The sequence below is a fragment of the Festucalex cinctus genome, chromosome 6, assembly GCF_051991245.1.
Source record: "Festucalex cinctus isolate MCC-2025b chromosome 6, RoL_Fcin_1.0, whole genome shotgun sequence".
NCBI classification, from domain to species: Eukaryota; Metazoa; Chordata; class Actinopteri; order Syngnathiformes; family Syngnathidae; genus Festucalex; species Festucalex cinctus.
This window is the reverse complement of record NC_135416.1, coordinates 9,948,141-9,967,997: the sequence shown is the minus strand read 5'-3', so window position 1 is coordinate 9,967,997 and position 19,857 is coordinate 9,948,141. Positions and strand designations below refer to the sequence as shown.

The following is a 19,857-nucleotide window of genomic DNA, read 5'->3' as shown; positions in this document are numbered from 1 at the left end:
TATATGAATTATAAAAGCAGTATCTTCTGCGATTGGCTGGCAACCAATCCAGGGTGTCCCCGCCTACTGCCCAAAGCCAGCTGAGATAGGCTCCAGCACCCCCCGCGACCCTTGTGAGGAATAAGCGGTCAAGAAAATGGATGGATGGATAAGCGGCATGCCCTTATTGAATATTTAGCCAAGGGATTGCTGAAGGATTAAAAAGAATTTAAAAAAAAAAAAAAAAAACTAATTCAGGACAAGGTTTGCCTAATTTCCATAGGTCGACATTGGTGCTTTCACATCCTCTTTAGGCTATTAAAACACTTGTTGGGGGGGTTACAAAGACTCTCTGTCTCTGACTCTCACCTCCCCACCCCCTGCATGGTAGTCTGCAGAGTGTCATCAAGTTCACAAATGAAGTGCTCAGTAGTACAGATTAAAAAACAACAACATCTATCTTGAAAAGAATCTTCATGCTGCATCTTGTTATAGTTTAATCACCTTTGAGTGTCTCTCTTGTGCAAACAAATCAACATTATCACAATATGATAACCACATTTTCAAGCATCACTGCCTGAAAACTTTAAAGCAGAGGTGAGAAACCTGCGGGCCGTGGGCTACAACTGTTTATCAGATCATTTCATCTGGCCTGCCATGCAATTAACAAAAATAACATTTAACTCATTCACTGCCTTTGACAAGTATACTTGTCAATTGTATTTTTTAGAGCGGTGCTAAATGGGGGCGAATCTGAGCATGTTCCACTGTAAATATCAAACTTGGAAACAACTTTACTGATGCCCAACCACCGGTAGATGACATCATTGCCCATTTTATAGGAAATAAACAGTTTCAGAGTCCATGGGAGAAATGGCTGTATTTTGGCAAACCTACATTTTTCTGCTGTCAATTATAAAAGAACGGGACGGGACAAAAAGTAGGGAGTCTATTCTGTTATTTGGTAGATTCGGTTTATATATAATTATTGAATGTAATATCACGTGAGTATTGGAAATGTAAAAATTTTCTATAATGACTGGCAGTGAATGAGATAATTGTCAGATTGTTGGAACTTTCCCCCTAAATGAGTGTAACACTTTTTCGATTTATTTAAAGTGAAATAAAAACTAATAATAATAGGTCCCCCACTGCCTGCATCCAAGCAGCCAAAAAAGTTCAAATGCAGCCAAACAGCAACGTTTAGTTTAACGTTCACGCACACATGCGCACAAACACACCCACACACTTGTGTCCATGCAGCCAACAAAGGCAAACTATTGAGTTACACAGCACGTACCATTATAGCGCAGGGAGATCTGCCAACACTCTCAATGCCCCATTTTCCTTTAAAAGTTCAGCTTCCAAAAAAAAAAAAAAGTGAGAGAGGGAGGAAGACTTGCTCTCTTGGCTGTTGCCGGAAGCCTCCACACACACGAGAGGAGGAAAAAAAAAAAACAGACCTTCAGACACTCTCAAAAAGTGAGTCCACTCTGCGAGAGGGCTGCAAAAAAAAAGAAGACGAGGGGGGATAAAGTCTTTTCCGATTTCTTTCCGAGGCTTTTCAACGCCGCACGGCCATGCTGCGAGACGTCCGCGCCAAAAGTGTCGTCGCGCGTCCTTCTGCGGCCAAACTTGTCCTGCAGATCGCTCCGCTCCTGCGCTCTCCTCGCACGCAAAAAAAAAAGTGGAAAATACGAGTGGGACGGGATGCACAGTAAGTCGGTGTCCCTTTGTGCTCTGTGTGGCTACATTAAAAAAAAAAAAAAAAATAACAATAATAATAACAAGTGAAGTGTTGGCCGCTTCGCGCGTCGTGCATGCGCCAGATCTGTTTCGACTCGCACTTCGCTCTCTTTCTCTTTCTCTCTCCGGCTCTCTCTCTCTCTCACTCTGTGTGCGTGGATACGAACGCGCAGTTGCACGTCGACTGGGGGGTGGGGGGGCACCCTTGTTCCCCTCAACGCCTCCCCCCCCCTTCAAGATGAAAGAGCAGCTACCGAATCTCAACTCGATAAAAAAAAAAAAAAAAAAAAAAAAAAATGAAGCTCGGTGCGTAAAATCGGATCTCTCCGCTCGCCTGCGTTCAAAACAACACCAAAACGAGCATCCACAAAGTCGCTCACCACGCACACATCCACACACCTTGCGCGGCGCTCCAACACACAAAGTGGTTATTTAGTGTGCGGCGAAGGTAAAGGAGGAGGGGGTGAATTATTCATAAACGCCGTGCGGAGTTTGCGGAGCGGCCACGGCGAGCAGCTGCGGCTTTAGGAGCATTAGCGGCACCGGCGGGGATTAGGCTGCCTCCCGCCCGGCGTGGGAGTCTGCTGGTGTGTGCGTGCGTCGCACTGCTCCGATGTGGCGCAATCAGGAGGCAAAGTGCGCTAAGAAAAGTTGTCCCGTTGACAGGAACAGGTTCCCAAAAACGGAGGTTGTTCGGTTAATAATCTGATGGATCATTTATTTATTTATTTATTTATTTACTTTACAATGTGGAAAACATATACAGCAAGTTCGCCGATAAATTAACTGTGTGTATGTTACCGTTCAAAAGTTTGAGCTCAATTCAATTCGCTTCTTTTTTTTTTTTTTTTTTTTTTTTTTTTCAAAATCACTTTTTCTAATATATGTACTGTGTGTTTTCATGGAAAGTTGTCTGTGTTGCCTAAAACTTTTTGAGCGAAGGAGTATGTGTTGTTGCACAATTCTTATACATGCAATTTATTATTATTATTATTATTATTTTAAGTTAACCTAAAATGGCGTTTTCCATTAGTCAGCAAAACTTCCTCGCCAACCTTCAGGGCCAATTAAAAAGAAAAAAAAATGAAAAAGGAAATTGTGGTTCAAACATTTGACCGAAATGATTATCCTGTGCTCTTATTGTTGATTTATATTGAAAATGTTTGATTGTTGCCATGTTTGTATGTCTTACAGTAACAAAAAAAAAATCCCCATCGTGACATTTTTTTTAATTTAAATATAAAATTAAAAAAAATAAATAAAAAAACGTGTTGCATTTGTTCTCTCATATGAGAGCGCGTGTGTCGTTATCCTCCTTTTTTTTTTTTCCCCCAAGCAGACATTCCTGCAATATGACGGCGCATCAATAATTTACCGATGAACTCCTCTCACATTTGGTCACCTCAATTATTCATTATCCAATCGAATTTGTGATTTTTGTTTTATTTTTTTTATTTTTTGGGGGAAGGTGTAGAGGCTATATGGCCTCATTACGATTATTTAAATTGCAGTGTGAAAACGTGCAGCAGGATGACTTAAGGAGGCCCAAAAATCTCTCTCTCTCTCTCTCCCTCTCTTTCCCTCTCCCACGCACGCACATGCACGATTAGTTTGTTTATCTAATATATATATATATATATATATATATATATATATATATATATATATATATATATATATTTGACAGACTTCATATTTCTCTATAATAATTTATGTAATTTGCCAACACGATCCAATTAAAAAATATATATTCAACATGCAACCCCAACCTCTAAAATCTAGTTGGGCTGTTATATTTTTAATTCAAGATATTTTAAATATTAGCACCGTTGAGGAGTGGAACTGACATTTTTATATCTTCAGTTGACTTCATTCGTTTGAATCAATACTCTAATTGGACTTCGACGTTGATTAATTATAAGGCGCCCCCCCCCCCCCAAAAAAAAATATATATATATTGAAGATCAGCAAAAACATGTCCATTAAACATGTCCATTGAATGCAGTTTATTTATTATTATTATTATTATTATTATTATTATTATTATTATTATTATACTACAACTGGTTAGATGTTGCAGACGCTGGGAGCTGCCGCAAAGGATATTGGCCTGTTTGGAGAATTTCCAGTTTTTTGGGGAGGAGGTGGGGGAAACCAAAGTGCGTCTCTCAACGTTCATTAAAAATAAATATAAACGTAATTAATATGACAAATTCGTTTGACAAAAACTGAGATTTTTTTTTAATGATCTTTTAGCTATAGGTTATCTTAGGGTCTGTGTCACTGAAGGCCCGACGAGCTCAGGGAAAATGATTCATTTTTTCGTTTATTTGAAAAAAAAAAAAAATAAATAAAAAATAACCATTGAATCTATTTTTAAATGAATTACAGTTAATTGCGTTACAGTGTTTACTACATAAGAGCGGGTCAGTATTCACAATACAGGCAATTTAAAATCACTGACACCCTATAATTAATAAGTAGATGCACGCATTAAAATCAATTTGCTGAAACAATCAAATTGTTACAGGATATTTCATTCAATTGAAATTAAAAGGCGAGGGAAACAAATCACAACCCTCCCGTCAAAAAAAAAAAAAAAAAATCACTTAATTGTTGATTAATCAATAATGCAAAATTGAGGGCAAGCACACTTACAATTAATGTGGCTTAAATAATAATGTATGGTGCTTCGCCATATGTTTATTGTGCTTGACCTCGTTTCTTTTTGTTTATTTCTTGCTGTCATTGGGCTTTGTGCAGGAAACAATGCTTTAAAGAAAAACAATAAAAGAGCGATGGGAAAGACTTGCCTCTTTTGCAAAAAAAACAATTGGGAAAAAAGAAAAGAAAGAAAAAGGAAAACGAAAAAAAGCTTTCAAAAGTGTTCGAAATTAACTGAAATGGCTGACAGAGGCCCATTCAGGCTGAAGCTGAAGCTTAGGAAAGGCCAACTGGCCCATGCACGTAACAGCACTTCATCACTGCACAGTGCACACCACCAGAGCTACAGTTTTATTTACAATCTGTTCACATGCACATTTGTAAATGTTGAATGTATACTGTGTTCTGGTAACGAGTCAAGAAGTTCAGCAATATTGTGTACGCTTAAAATCTGGTGACCACAAGAAATCATTGTTAAATGTGAACAAAACCCCATTCGTGGTATTTGGAACATACACAACATGATACAGCGGAAAAAAATGGATTAAAATTGAAAGGGTGCAAGCATTACAACATAATTGATTAGGTGCATGTTAATTCAAATCTAAATTAGTGCAACATTTAAATAACTTAGTACTTTTTTTTTATGTGCAATACATTTTAATCAAAGACTCAGCACAGGTATTTATTTTTTCCAAATTTAGGTGCAACATCATGCACTTCATCATGTTTCGGGAATTAAGATGTTGCCTCATTTTTTATGACAACTTGTTGTAATGTTGGTCATTCCAGTGGCATTTGGAGAGCTAAGCATTTTTTTGGGAATGTTGTAAAAGGTTTGACAACCATGAAAATAGAACATGAAGCATTCTGCTGTTCCTATGTCATATTTAAAATGTACTGAGGGCTGCATGCAGGGAAACAACAAGAACACATTATAGTCAATCAACCTACAAAAAAGAGCAATAAGGGTTATTCAGATATTGGGATATCTGAAAACACTCATCCACTTTTTTTTTTTAATGAAATTTGTAGATATGGATCACATCAAACAGCATAACTCGTAATGTACAGAAACGACAAACTATTAGAAATCATTTATGCGGGCTTAACACACTTGAAAAACATCAATATATGAACAACCAGGAAATATTTGTTGACATTTAATTAGCAGTGTGAAGCTGTGGATGAATACAAGTGAAGAATTAAAGTACTTTTTGAGGATACAGCAGCAGAATGTATATTAAAAAAAAAAAAAAAGTGCTGCAAATGCCAGGAGATATTACACTGACACCAAGCACTTTATTGTGTATAGAGAAAAATAATTGTTTATGAGGTCATATAAATATATGTTTCAGAGATTACCTTTTGTGCATATTATGGCATGAAATAGAAATATAATTTCTATTTCAGATCGCTTAATTTATCGATCGATTTAAACATCTTCCTACTCCTTTACATTATGTTTTCAGTGAGGGATATTTAAAATATAGCTTACTTTAACTTTCAATTCATTTCAAAATTTTTGTCTGACTGTTCAAATTAAAATTAAAATGCAATGTGGCTGTCAAGCTTAGTAAAAGCTCACAGAGGCGAGACAAGTAGAGAAAAACATTACAAACATTTTTTTTTCCCTTTCCTTAGGTCACTTTCTGGATTGTTTGCATGTACTGACCAAAAAGCCTATATGTAATGTATGTATTATATATTTATCTATCTATGCACATATATGCATAGTCTTACATATGTATACACACATACTGTATGTGCATACATAGCTATGCATATTTGCATATTTTTTTTTAACTAATAAGACAGTAATCTATAAAGAAAATTTAACAAACAACGCACAGTAAGCAATGTATTTACCTAAAGGAAAGTGTGTATATAGTAAAACCTCACAAAAATCTAACAATGGGGTAAATGAGCAAATAAAGATATTCCATTCTACTCTAATGATAATCTGCCTCTACAGAGATAATAATGTTCAGTTTGGACTTAACATTGTCAAAGAGGTATTTTGTTATTATAATTGCAGTGGTGCAGAGTTGCACTGCATGCGTCATACTAGGAGCTGTTTCTATTTTGGAGTACAACACGAGCTCAGTATGACTGAGTCAGCACTGCAAACTATAACCTGCACTCTGTCCAAAGTGATCTTTGTTGAGGAATTGTTTTTTTTATATTGATTTTTATATGACCTAATATTGTGGTTGGTCAGTTCTATTCAAGTTAGGCGGGAAAGAAAAGAAAACTGGCCTCTCACAACCGTGTCGATTTCTTCCGCCACACAATCCTAACTCCCAGTTTAAAAAAGGAAAAAAACAAAAATGGCCGTGAGATGTTTGTGCCTCCATTTGAGGAGTGCAGCAAGGGGAACGAGAGTAGGAAACAAACAAGGCCCTTTTTGTTTTAGCGGGCGGGCGAGGCTGGCAGTTGGGCACAGTGCACAAGTGTTGTCTCGCATCGCAAATGTACAAACGTTGGCCTGGATGGACGCTGCACGCTCACCCGGAGACATGCTAATAGAGCAGCCACAAAGACGCAGAGAATCGGTGCAGGAAGGAAGGGAAGTGAGGAAATGATTGCGAATATAAGCAAGTGCGGCGAAAGGGAAAATATTAAAGCAGAGAGAGGGGGGGGGGGCTGCTAAGTGGCCTCTGGAGGGGTGAGGAATGCTCGACCCTGGCACAGGGGAATGGGATGGAGGGTGCCCTCTTTTTTTTTTAACTTTTTTTTTTTTTTCCACCCACACTGCTGCCAGCCCATCACATTCCCACTCCACACTCTTGGAGAGGTTAACACTCGGAAGCCAGCAGTGGTTTCCTGCAGGAGGTTGTTCACACACACGCACACTTACGCACGCACCGAGAATGTCCCGAATCCGGATGTCCCTAAAATAAGCTTGGAATATCTGTTTGGATTCGTGCTTCTTGAAACAGTGGGATAGTTCGGCACGATATGTTGCAATAGCTTTAGGTACATTTTCATGTACTGCACCATAATTTCTCGAGATCACACACACTAAATATAAACAAAAAAAATATTTTTTTAAGTGATTTATCGTTAAATAAGTGAACTTGTGAACACTGAAATGCACACATGACTGCCTGAGTGTGATAAGCAGGATTGGTTTTTGAAAGTACCGCACATTTTTAGCAATATCCTGCAATTTTTGGGTTCTGTGTAAACAGTAAAAGCAGATACAGTGGTACCTCTACTTATGAAATTAATTGGTTCTGGAAGAAAGTTCTTAAGTAGAAAGTTCTGTAAGTAGAGATGCATTTTCCATCTAAATGCCCTAATCCGTTCCAAGCCTCCCAAAATTCAGACATACATATTTTATAAAGCATAAAAATGCTTCAAAACATGTAACAATTACATATTACAATTAGATTATTACACAATAAATGAGAGTTGTGCATAATGTAAAAAACAAAGAATAGAGTAAAGAATAAAAATGGTCATTTACCTTTTCAACTGCTGTCCTCATTTATGTTCTCTCTCAGAAGTGTTTTTTGCCTGGTGTTTTGTAACGAACTGATCCAAGGGTGTTTGCTTTTATTTTTAATTTTTTTTTAAATCCTTCGAAAATGTCCAAGGCAAACATCATCATAGTGAGTGATCGCCCGACTGGTGAACACTTTTTCTGGGTGATTATTTTCAACAAATTCCGAAACTTCATGGAAATTTCAAGCACGGCGAGGCATCTTTTTCCAAAAAAGGGCCCGTCTCGTCGCAATTAAAAATTTACTGTACAACGTAGCCTTCATCAATTACCAATTGCTTGAATTTTTGCACAAATGCGTGGGCCGTTAGTTAATACATTTACGTAAAACTATATGAACACCTCATGGCCGGAGGGTCGAATGACGAGGACGCTACTTAGACACATATCTATTATCTATCTATTTACACACAGACACATGCGGTATGCTAAGGTAATAGCCAATGGAAGAGCAGCTGTAAGTATGTTGCGTTCAGTAAACTCCGGGAGCTGAGAGTAGCAGCACATACTGTATTTTTACCTTTCTTATCCGGAAGCTTCTTTCGTAAACAAGAGGCCATATTTTCCTGTTGAGGAGTTTCGTAACTTGAAAATTTCGTATGAAGGAACGTTCGTAAGTCGAGGCACCACTGTACTGTACAACCTCATCAGTGAAGCGGTTGTATCACGAGATGGCCATAATGGAGCTGCTTTCTTTGTACTGCGTTTATTGATGATGTGACTGCAGACAAAAACAGCAGGATGAATTCTTCATCAGAACTCATTGGACAGCGCATCACAGTGCAGATGGACAATGACCCGAATCATACTGTGAATGCAACATTAAGTTGTTGTTGTTTTTTAAGGCAAAGAAGAGGAATGTTATGCAATGGCCAAGCCAATCACCTGACCCGAATCAGAGTGAACTGAAGGAAAAATGGCCCAAGGACAAACTCAAGGCAGTTGTAGCAGAGGCCTAGCAGAAAATCACCAGCATAAAATCCAGCATCTGGTGATGTCGTTGATTTGTTCCAGACTTCACATTGACTCCAAAGGATTTGCACAAATTGTAACTAAGTATTAAAAAGTGAAAGCTGTGTGGTTTATGACTCTTAATTTGTCCCATTACTTTTGGTCCCTTAAAAAGTGGGATGTACGTATCAAACTGTTGCAATTCCAACAACATTTACCAGATTTGGTTGTCAAGAGCCTCACATTAAAATGAATTCATTCATCTTTAACATTAATTCTCTATAACATCATAGTAAATTGTTGCATGACGATGCTCAAATAAGCAATTGATTCAACGGTTTGCTACACAACTACATAAGCAATATGTTATTTTCTGTTAGGTATAGTGCTGTATTTAGAAAACATTTGAACGTAGCACTGTGCAAAGTCTTATGGACATACTGACGCAAATAGTGAAAATAAAGCCGTTTATCCAAATCGTCATCAAAATGTAATGGATTGTTCCTAGACCTGTGTGACACCCCTGTACAAATTTTGTGGAAATTGTTTTTGCATTTTCTTACTAATACCGTTACAACTACGACAAAATGACTGCTGTGAAAACGTAAATTAAAGCACAACACAAGCTTTTGGCCTAGTACTGTACATGTCTATAAACGTGTTTATGCAACAGGCCAAAACCAATTGAATCTTACAAAAGAGCTTGGCAATCAGACACATGAAGAAGTTTAGTATGTCCTACATACTTTTGCTAAAAATATCGCCCAGTAATCATTCATAATTAGATGACATAACACCAGGAAGCACTTTTCTCGATGGTTAAGCGGACACTTTCATCTTTAATGGGGCATTTGAATGTTGTCTTATTGCGCTTATGAAAGGATGCCTCGTACAACCGGTTCTTCTTTCCTTCTTTCCATGGCATGTGTTATCAAGCAACATTTGGCTGTGAGAAAAGTCAGAAGGTTTCCAATTTGAAGAATTAATTAAAAAAAAAAAATGGTGAAAATGTATTATTAGTACTACACGTACACAAAGTCTTTGCTATAGTTTAATTTGTTGCTTGAGATGCAAACAAATGGATCACATTGTGTAAAGGCACGACGCAAAATCAAGTTATTTCTTGTCTACCTATTATAATGTGTGATAGTTATGAAGAGTTCTTTCTGGTGGGACTATTAGTGCTTCTTTTCGGAGGAAACTGGGCATGGGATCATGTTTGCTCAGTTGGTGCTCAAAATTGATCAAAACAGTGTGCGTGCGTGTGCGGGTGTGTGTTTGTATTTAAGTAAATTAAAAAGTATGAAAATAAGTAGGACAAAAATAAGTATGACAAATAATATAATAAATAATATATACTATACAATTGTGGGAATAAATGTGTCGATTTTATTTTTATAAAATAGTATTAATAATGGTTGGTACTATAGTTCAATTGTGTAAATTGAACCAAATTGATGAAATTATATTGACTTCTTAAAAAAAAAAAAAAAATATATATATATATATATATATATATATATATATATATATATATATATATATATATATATATATATATATATATATATATATATTTTTTTTTTAATTATAAAAGGTCAAATATACTTTTATAGAAGTAGTAGGCTACGAAAGTTTAATTACACTATCCAATCTATATTTGGTAACTTAAGCGGGTACACAAAATGGACCCCAAACCCAAAAATAATGATCACTCCAAAAAAAAATCATAAATATAGAAATAACTAAATAACTAAATATCCATCCATCTATTTTCTTAACTGCTTAATCCTCACAAGGGTCGCGGGGTGCTGAAGCCTATCCCACCTGGCTTAGATAGATAGATAGACAGACAGACAGACAGACAGACACCCATCCATTTTCTTAACCATCTAACCCTCACAAGGGTTGTATGGGTGCTGGAGCCTATCACAGCTAGCTTAAATAAATAAATAAATAAATAAATAAACAAACAAAATACCAATACTGTTTTTTAAGCGAGAGTGTAAAAACAAAAATGAGTTTTGATGCCGGGGAGAAATGTCAGAGTTCAACTGTCTCATGGTGACGTACGCAGGCTCCATTTTGAGCACCTCCATCAGCTGCCAAATATGGTCGCATGTCCACTGGAGTTAAACATCTATCTATCAAGGACACACTGTCCCACTCTTGCCTGTTCAAACTGTGTTTGCGCATCTTTGTGTGGTAAACGGCGAACAAACGTCACCCGACGCTGCGTGCACGGGTCACTTAAACGCTGGCTGGAGACAGCATCAGCACCACTTTGGGCGGGGCGGGGCGGTGTCAAAGTTGGGAGGAGTTATTTTAATGGTTGTGGAGGAGAATGGGTGGATGTGTGTGTGTGTGTGTTGCCCCAGGAGAAAAGAGGAGTCCTAATCTGTTTTCCTGGCTCGAGTTTAAAGGGAGAGCAAGACACACTAGAGGCTCTCTCTGATCCACTGCCCCATCCATCCCTCACTTTGTCTCTCTCCTCCATCGCTCCTTTCCTCTGTCTGTCTGTCTATCTGTCGTTCGACTCTGCTTCTCCCGGGCCCCCCGTCCCTATGCTCTCTCATCTGTTGTGTTGGCCCGTTTTGGTCTTTGTGTGGCGAACGCCCCCCCCCCCCCAAAACTCCCTCCTCATCTCCAGATAGCGCCTAAGAGCTCTGATTCCACTTAATCACTCCGTTTTTTATTAGTTTTTCCTCGCAGGGTATTTTGTGTTCTGAGTTGCGTTTATCTATTATGCTGTTTCAGATTTATTGCTTTAGGAGGCAGACTGTGCGGCGCGCTACTCGCCAATACGCGACACGACGCTGTGATCTCCCCGCGTCTGCCCCTCTTTATGCCTGTCTGCTTTCATCCTTTCAAAATTAAACGAGCAAACACAACTCGCTCCTCCCGCCACTCCCTAAAGTTTATTTTCTTTTATTGAGATCTGACTTGAGATCTTCATCCTAGTTTATTTAGCATGGCGTATGACAGCAGATAGGAGGAAGAGAGCGCCATCGTTTTTCTGGCACCGTGCTCGACACTTGCATCCATCTGTCCTTGAGTTTTGCACACCTTCCTTGTACTTTTTCCAATATATCAACATTCAATTTCAAGACAAAAGTAAGCACTCTACCTTATAAGGTACTAGTTGACGAATAATGTCAAAGTATTTAGTAAGTTTACACCTGTAATTGTAGTAGATAAATAAGCTATCTTTTATATTCATGCTCCGTTTTGTATATCACAAAATGTTTATTGCGGGGTCACCAGCCTTTTTGAAGCTGAGAGCTGCAAAAATTAATACAAAGAGATACCAGTTTGATACACACTTGTGAAATAACAAATGTGCTCAAATTGTTATATTTATTTATATATTATTACAATACTAACTAATTTGCTCCCAAAAATGTACATATATGTTCTATTTTAAGGTTTTATGTGTCCCAAAGACATATTTATATGTTTTGTATGTTTTGTTGTTGTTGTTTTTTATGCTAGAACATATGGAGCCTCTCAACTGCAAAGAACAGTTGAAGCAATTGCAGTTATTACAAAAACAACCAGCAGGTGGCAGCAAAGTATAAGAGAGCAACCAGGGCTATTTTAAAACTAGCTGATTTCCCCACAGTTCGAAGCAGATTTGTGAATAGTTGATTTTGTAAAAAACAAAAAAACAAAAAAAAACAATTGCATTTTAAATTATAAATCATAATATTGGGGGGCAGTTGGGCGGGGTAATCAGCTAACTCAACTCCAAAAAATGGTTGACAAAAATTGGTCGAAACTATAAGTAATAATAACTTTTAAAATATGTTTGCAATGTCCAGAACAATGTTTGGCCACTACTGTGTAAACTGCACGGACATTTGTTGCAGATGGAGATGGATGTACACAGTCCGGGGACTGGAATAAGCAGAAAGAAATTATATATATATATATATATATATATATATATATATATATATATATATATATATATATATATATATATATATATATATATATATATATATATATATATATATATATCAATGCTTGAAACTTTAAAAAGGATTCCTTTACTATAACGTACAGTAAAGGAATCCTTTTCAAAGGTTCAGTTTAAGTGATTGCAGAGCTCTTTCATGTAGCGTAACGGCAAATCACCACTGCAATAATAAACACATTGATAAGTGAATACCTCTGTGCGTTATTATGTTTCTAAAGGCAGAATTGTGATGGAGCTCAGGCCGGTTGGTGTATGTTAATCGGCATGCAATTTTTAGAGGATCTTAGTAACTGTGGCCCACTGTTTATAATACATTATCATTCATTATTTGCTCGGTGTTGGCGATGCTTGAGGCCAGTTTGAGTCCTCACCTCAGCATTTCAAACTGTTCTTCTCATGGTTATTAGGAAACATAGCTCGCGTACGCCAAACACTGCTCCCAAAATGGCGGCGCACCATCCCTGGCCTCCATTTTGTTCCATCGCTGGAATGGAGTTTGGATCCGGCATGTGACTTTTTGGACCGGTGTTTGCATTCGAAAATGTGCCCCCGCTGTTACCATGCTTCCCTCGCCGTCTTATTGGTCGCCCAGTGTATTGGTCGCCAATGGGAGGGCGGCCCATCACTTTAGGATCCCTCCCTCTTTGCTTTGCTTCCAGGGGGGGCATCCCGTGACCAGGAAATGGGGAGCAGGAGGAGGGGGCGTAGGATGGTGGTATATTGCATGGGCGCTGGCTATATCACCTCCACCAAATCCAGCAACAAACCACAGACAAACAATGAGACAAACACTGAGATTAACGCTTTGTTTACAACCACCAAACTCTTGCCCGATGATAAAAATCGTTATTATTCATAATGGGAAGGGGAGACTGAAACAAAATGGCCCAAATGAATATTCATGATTTTGTCCCCTCCCTTCCTGCACCCGCCTTCTCCTCCTGCTGCTCCTCACTTCCTCTCCCCTCCATTGGGTGGCAACACTTGGTCGGGCACATGGTGAGACAGCTGTTGCAGGGCAACTTGGGCATCTGCGGTCCTAAGCGGAGAAGACGACATCATGTGGGCGCATGTGTGTGTTGGGGGCGCTTGATGAGGGAGGGGGGCATCATGGATGGGTTTGCTACCTTCTACCTCATTTGACCTCTGAGTGCGTCTGCATACGTGGGCTTGAAAGGTTCCTGAACAGCCTGAGAGAGTTCCATCTATGGTCCACGAGCAACTGGCGGTTTTATTTCGAGACGTTACTGCACACGTTTAAATATAGTACAATTTAAAGCAATGAGATTTTTATTACGTATTTAAGCACTTGTTTTGCGCTTAATTAATAGGTGAAAGTTTGTGTAATTCTTCATAGTTTTTACATTATAAGTATGTAAAAGCATCATTTATTTTGACACTTGGTGACCTTCAAAAATCAAGAAATTCAAAAATTTGGGATATTTGAGACCATTTTTTTATACCGATACCACTATGAGTACTCAACTCTTGAGTAGTCACCAATACTAGTACCAATACTAATTCTCTTAATAAATAAACGTTTTAAACCAATAACAGATCATTTTAATGATCAACCTATCTGGTATATCCCACTACAGCATTTTTCCTTGAAATGGAAATCTTGTTTCCATTTGTTCATAAAACACACATTTTATATAGAACATGATCAAATGAATTTAAATAGAGAAATAATTAAACAAACAAACAAACAAACATGAAACAAATAATTCAGTAGGTAGAAAAAGTCCCATTCGAATACGTGGTTGTACAACTTCTCTCAACCGACTAGTTGTACCGTCTACTAGTATCGGCCACAGCATGAGTACCAATACCTGGTATCGGTACTCGCCCATCCCTATAAAGTAAGTACCGTTCTGTTGTTTTTTGTTTATTTATTCATTTATTTATTTTTATCTCATACCGATTAGCTGAAAATAAGGTGATTGGCCCCAATTTCTGATGAATTGAATGAATCGGGAGAAGTCTAGTTAGAAAATAGTAAAATATATTGCAATTATTCATTAGTGTCACTATTAATATTTTCTTGTGGTCTATCTTCATTAATTGATTAAAAAAATAATAATACACACAATAAAATGGACAATGAGCTTTGTTTGGGTTCTGGATACATACTGTACTTATTTATCTTATGAATTTTAGGTCCATTTCTGAATAGTTGGGCTGGAAAGTTCCGCAGACTCATTGTTTACTACTAGAGGAAGGTCAATTGTTTTTCTATATTTGACGAGTAGGTCTGCAAAGTTTTCTTTTGATTGGTTAAGAGGTCTTTTTCTATTTGAGCAACCCGCCATCGAGTCTAAGAGGGAATTTCTTCAGTGTTCACCCATGAGTAAAAAGCAGCACCCAGCCCACCAAGCCGGGCCGCCATAACAACAACATAAGGATCGAGCGCCCCAATCGGTCGGCGCCTTTCACACCCAAACACTCGCTTACACACCTTCATTCATTCACACACTCCTCCACCCTCCGCATTTTCGGGCATTTTCCCAGGGTTATTATCCCGCGCCAGGTGCCCCAGCCCCTCCCACTCCCATCCATCTCCTCCTCTCTATCCCCTGCCATTTCTGTTCCCTCTCAAAGCGCCAGCGCAGCCCCACCTCGTGGTGCCAAGGTGGGCAGCCTCTGCCTTGGCTTTGCCGAGGCCTTCTGGTGTCCCAGATAGCCGTGACTGCGCGTGTGCGTGTGTGTGTGTTTGCGAACGCCAGTCCAGCTCGGAGCAGACCAAGCCAGCCCTTTAAACTGTGTCGAGGCTCCAGATGCTCGGAGAGACTTGGATTAACGCGGGCGTTTGTATGCAGACACACATGCGCAAACACGCACGCTTCATCCGTATAATGTGTCATGCCTCGTGTTGTCGTACCGTCTGAAAGTGCGAAACAGAGGGTGAAGAAACACATGACGGAGTGAGAGGAAGTTTCGATTTACCATTCACGTCACGACATTATCGCAATTCTGGATCGGAAATATGAGGGATCGAACAAAGGTTGTCACGGATTCAGCGGCGGCCATGCCAGTGTGCTGCCTCGGAGGGCAAATTTGGACTACGACTACAAGGAAGGGGACCTAAGAGACATGACACACACACACGCAGTGGACGTACACAAGCCCTTTAGCTGCATGCCACCACCCTGAGGGCATGAGGGGGCATGAATATCCAGCCATTTAAACACACACAAACACGCACAGCTGGTGACTGATTACATACAGTGACCAAAGTACACAAAATGCACAACTCGACCAAGGCCAAACTATTATTTCAAAACAAGTTTTATTTTTATTTTTTTTTCCGAGTTAAAGTTAAAGTACCACTGATTGTTACACCCACCTAAGTAATTAGCAGTTAGTCTTTTTTTTTTTTTTTTTTTTCCTCGCAGGATTAACAAAAACAAAACTCACTAATGAGTTCTTGAGCACAGACCTCCACCAAGGCCAATTTGTCAACTAAAGTACCAAGCACCCAAAAAAAAAATGTTCTGGGCCCAAACCTCACCCACTCCACAAAGTTTAGTTTGAGCGCTTTTTGTGAAATCCAGCACAAAAACAAAAAATAAACTAACAAACAAAAATGTTCTATCACTCTCTAACGAGCACTCGAACGGAGATTGCCGCCAAGATGCCATTGTTAGCATGCGCAAAAAAAAAAAAAAAAAAAAAAAATCTCAGATCTACAAGCCTACCTGGATCTGTACCAAAATTGAATTCAATTAAGTTCAACTCATCTTTTTCCCGTGCTCCACCCCTCTAAAAAGTTTAGTGGAAAGTATCAGAACTTTTTGAAATTTGGCACACGAACATAAAGATACACAAGTCCACAGACCTCTGCCAAACTGTTAAACCATTTTTATGCCTTATAAATCACACTTTTGTTTTTTTGTTTGATGGCAGAATTAAAAAAAAGAAAAAAGCCTTCACTATTTAGACCATTAGAAATTGCTGAACTCCAGTGATTGTTCAGCTAAAATCCTGGCACTGCATGTTAATCCAGATCCATACTCAAAAGTTAGTTTCCTTCACTTAGCAGTGAGTATTGTTATAATCCTGTGCACAAACAATAGCAATCAACAGAGCGCAGACCTCCCCCAAGGCCACACACCTGTGTGATGTCGGGCAGGCGTTCCAACCAAGTCACCAGGCCATGGAGCATTTGGTACCATGCCGCACAGAATCAATGAACTTTTGTATTTAGATTTATCCGCCGATTATTTCACTTTGAGAGATGACTGCTTCTGTCCAGATATCCACGTTTTCCCATTTCACTGGATGAATAATTTATCCGTGATCATTCAATCAAACAAACCAAATAAACAAGAGCACTCAGCAGAGCGTCGACCTCTGCCGAGGCCAAACACCTGTGTCCGGCAGGTGGAGTTTCTGCGCTGATAAATGAAACATTAAAAATTCCTGGATGTGATTTCTGGACCCGCGCGAAATTCGTCTTTGCTCTGCACTGAGTTGTGTTGAATTAGTTTTCTAGTTAGGCTTGTTCGAAGCATACATTTAGTCAGGCAGGCGGGCAGATAGATGAGTTGGCTGAGAGAATAAATAACTAAAACCACATTGATAAAAACATTAATTCCTTCCTGGGGGCTTGGCGGAGGTAATAGGACGTGAATGATAATGCTGGGAGTCCCCCTGCAAACTAGCAAAGGCAACAGACTGCTAATTACAAGCATGCAAGCATGTGTCCAAGTGTGTGAAAAAGAGAATGAAAGTCTTCTCATGCTCTCTCTGCCTCTCTTTCTTGGTGGGAGTACTTGTGGTGCCAGTTATGGAGTGTTTGCCATAGCAGGGAGCTAGCTTGGCACGGTGCCCTAATATAGGCGAATTAAAAAGCACTAGACAGGCCCTTTTGTGGCACAGTGCGCCCGCTTTAATCTCCCCACGCCTCGGTAGGCACCCACAACACCAGGAGTGGGCACCGTGCCCACATGACCCCAGGCAATATGGAAATTGCCACCAAAAATCCTAACTAAGCGCAGAGACAACGTGGACATGGGCACAACGGCGCCACCACGGTATGAGATGGAGTGTAACACCCCAAACTTTCTGTATGATGAACTCTGAGCATGCATAATAAACATGACAAAGTTCTCTAACCATAAAGGCAACACGCCCTACCAGTGCCGACATATTTGAGACCCAGCTGATGTCTGCGGGAAAGGTATGTATATCACCTCTTTCAGATTTTTAATTGACTGAACAACAACAACAACAACAAACTGATGATATTTTGTGTTACATTAGCACACTACTACAAATGAGTCCCACTACCAACTTAGCAGCTGTAGCTAATTGGCTTGTTTACAAGGCTAATGCTAGCTCTAGGGTGGCCATTTCCATAAGGTAAAAAAGGAGGACACATTAAAAAAATAAAATAAATAATAATAATACATCAGACTCAGGGTGTGTTTTCATCAACAATCAAGTTTTGCATGATGTTTAGATCATGTTTGCGTAACGAAATTGTCAAAAATATAACTAAAAAGGCAAACTTCTTTTGACAATTTATTTAGTTTACAGTACCATGTTTCTAAAGCACTAAGCAATGACATGCTTCTGTAACAGTGTAACGTGCCACAAAACATAACTTGTTCTGAAAAGCAAATAAGGATAAAATGTCTTCTTGCTTTTATGCTTCTCTGTCTCCGCGTGATGTTCTATGACTGCTTTGCCCTGACTGCTCACATCCACATCACACCGGCAAAGCGTGCAGAAACCGTGAAACGAGTTTCGACTGATTTTGGCCAGGAAATTGTGCTCTTTCGCCCATTCAATATTAAAAGATGTCTGGCATTTTGGCATTTTTGCTAGTGCTGCCTTTTTGGTTTTGTTTTTTTGCTTGCTAGCGCTGCTGTCAAAAAAGATGGCGAGGAAATGACCTACAAGAGGAGCTTTGTTTACGCTTATTGAACCAATGATTTACGAGATTTTTAACTGAAACCGGCCAGTTGTGGCCAACGTGGGGGTTGTGCTGATGTTGGGCTGCATCAACTCAACCGCGGCTCTTTTTTTTTTTTTTTTTTTTTTTTATGAGGACAAACCAGCATCCTGCTTCGGGTTGCGCAGGACGCAGGATCATTGAAAATTAGGACTGTCCTGCCTAGCTCAGTATTGCTAGCGCTGCTATTTTGTTGAAGCTGGATATTTGTTGTCTGTGACTACTGTATTCATCACAAAAACCAACTGCAAACTCCCCTTTTTACTTTTAGAGGTTCCGTTCTAAAACTGTAGCTAGTATGACTGATACAATTGATAACAAAAACTTAAATAAGGTATCCAACCATCTATCAATCCCATTTTAGCATCGCTAATGTCATTGTTTAACAGCAGTTGAATCCTTTTGCACATTAGGTGCACGTCTGTGATCAGTATCGAGTATTTTAACTGTAAGCCATGAATATCTTTGGCCAGGAATAGCCTACAAACAAGAGTTGTGCTCGTCCAAAGTTGCTGTGTTGCTCTCTTTGAAGTGGAGGTGAGTGGAATGGCTGTCATGAGGTCATCCATCAGCACTAATGAAACTGGCAGAGCCTGACACTGTCTCACTGGGCAGCGCCACTGGCGCCGCAAGCTAACTCAAGGAGAAACTGAGTAATTTCATTACGTGCTGAAGGGTATTCACTCACTCACTCACTCAGAAATTCAAGTAAGTTGAAACCTAGCATACACCGTCTATATCACTGATGGGCATTTGACTTGTGCGCAGGCTTTTGCAAGCTGCCCAAGAAGTGAAGCGATGTTGGCAGAAAGCTTTCGGATGCACAGTGAGTGCTAGGCGCAATGTGTTTGGGGAACTTTTTTTTTTTTTTTTTTAAATTCACTGAAGGCACCATTAGCAAGCTGGTTCACAATGTTCCTTAAAACAAAGACGCAATTTTGGCGGCGAGACAGGACGCGCTCCCAAATCGCTCTGCCTTTCCCCAGTTTCCCTCCTCTTTTTCTCTCCTTGTCCACTTGTCTCCCCATCGGTTTCACTTAATAAGCTTCAAAGGTTTCTGGGCAACTA

The 19,857-nt window shown here is 39.3% G+C and overlaps 1 protein-coding gene across 13 annotated transcripts in view; it reads right to left on the bottom strand.

Moving 5' to 3' along the window:
- Positions 1-1,860, bottom strand: part of nfixa (nuclear factor I/Xa) — a 142,693-nt gene extending 140,833 nt beyond the window's left edge. For 4 of the 13 annotated variants that reach the window (XM_077523146.1, XM_077523147.1, XM_077523160.1 and 1 more), the window contains exon 1: positions 1,280-1,857. In XM_077523146.1, coding sequence (XP_077379272.1) covers positions 1,280-1,282 — 3 coding nt within the window. In that variant the 5' untranslated portion in view covers positions 1,283-1,857. Of the gene's footprint in view, positions 1-1,279 lie in introns of all 13 variants that reach the window. The other 9 variants (XM_077523156.1, XM_077523153.1, XM_077523151.1 and 6 more) reach the window with 5 other exon arrangements.
- Between the last annotated feature and the right edge of the window lie 17,997 nt (positions 1,861-19,857).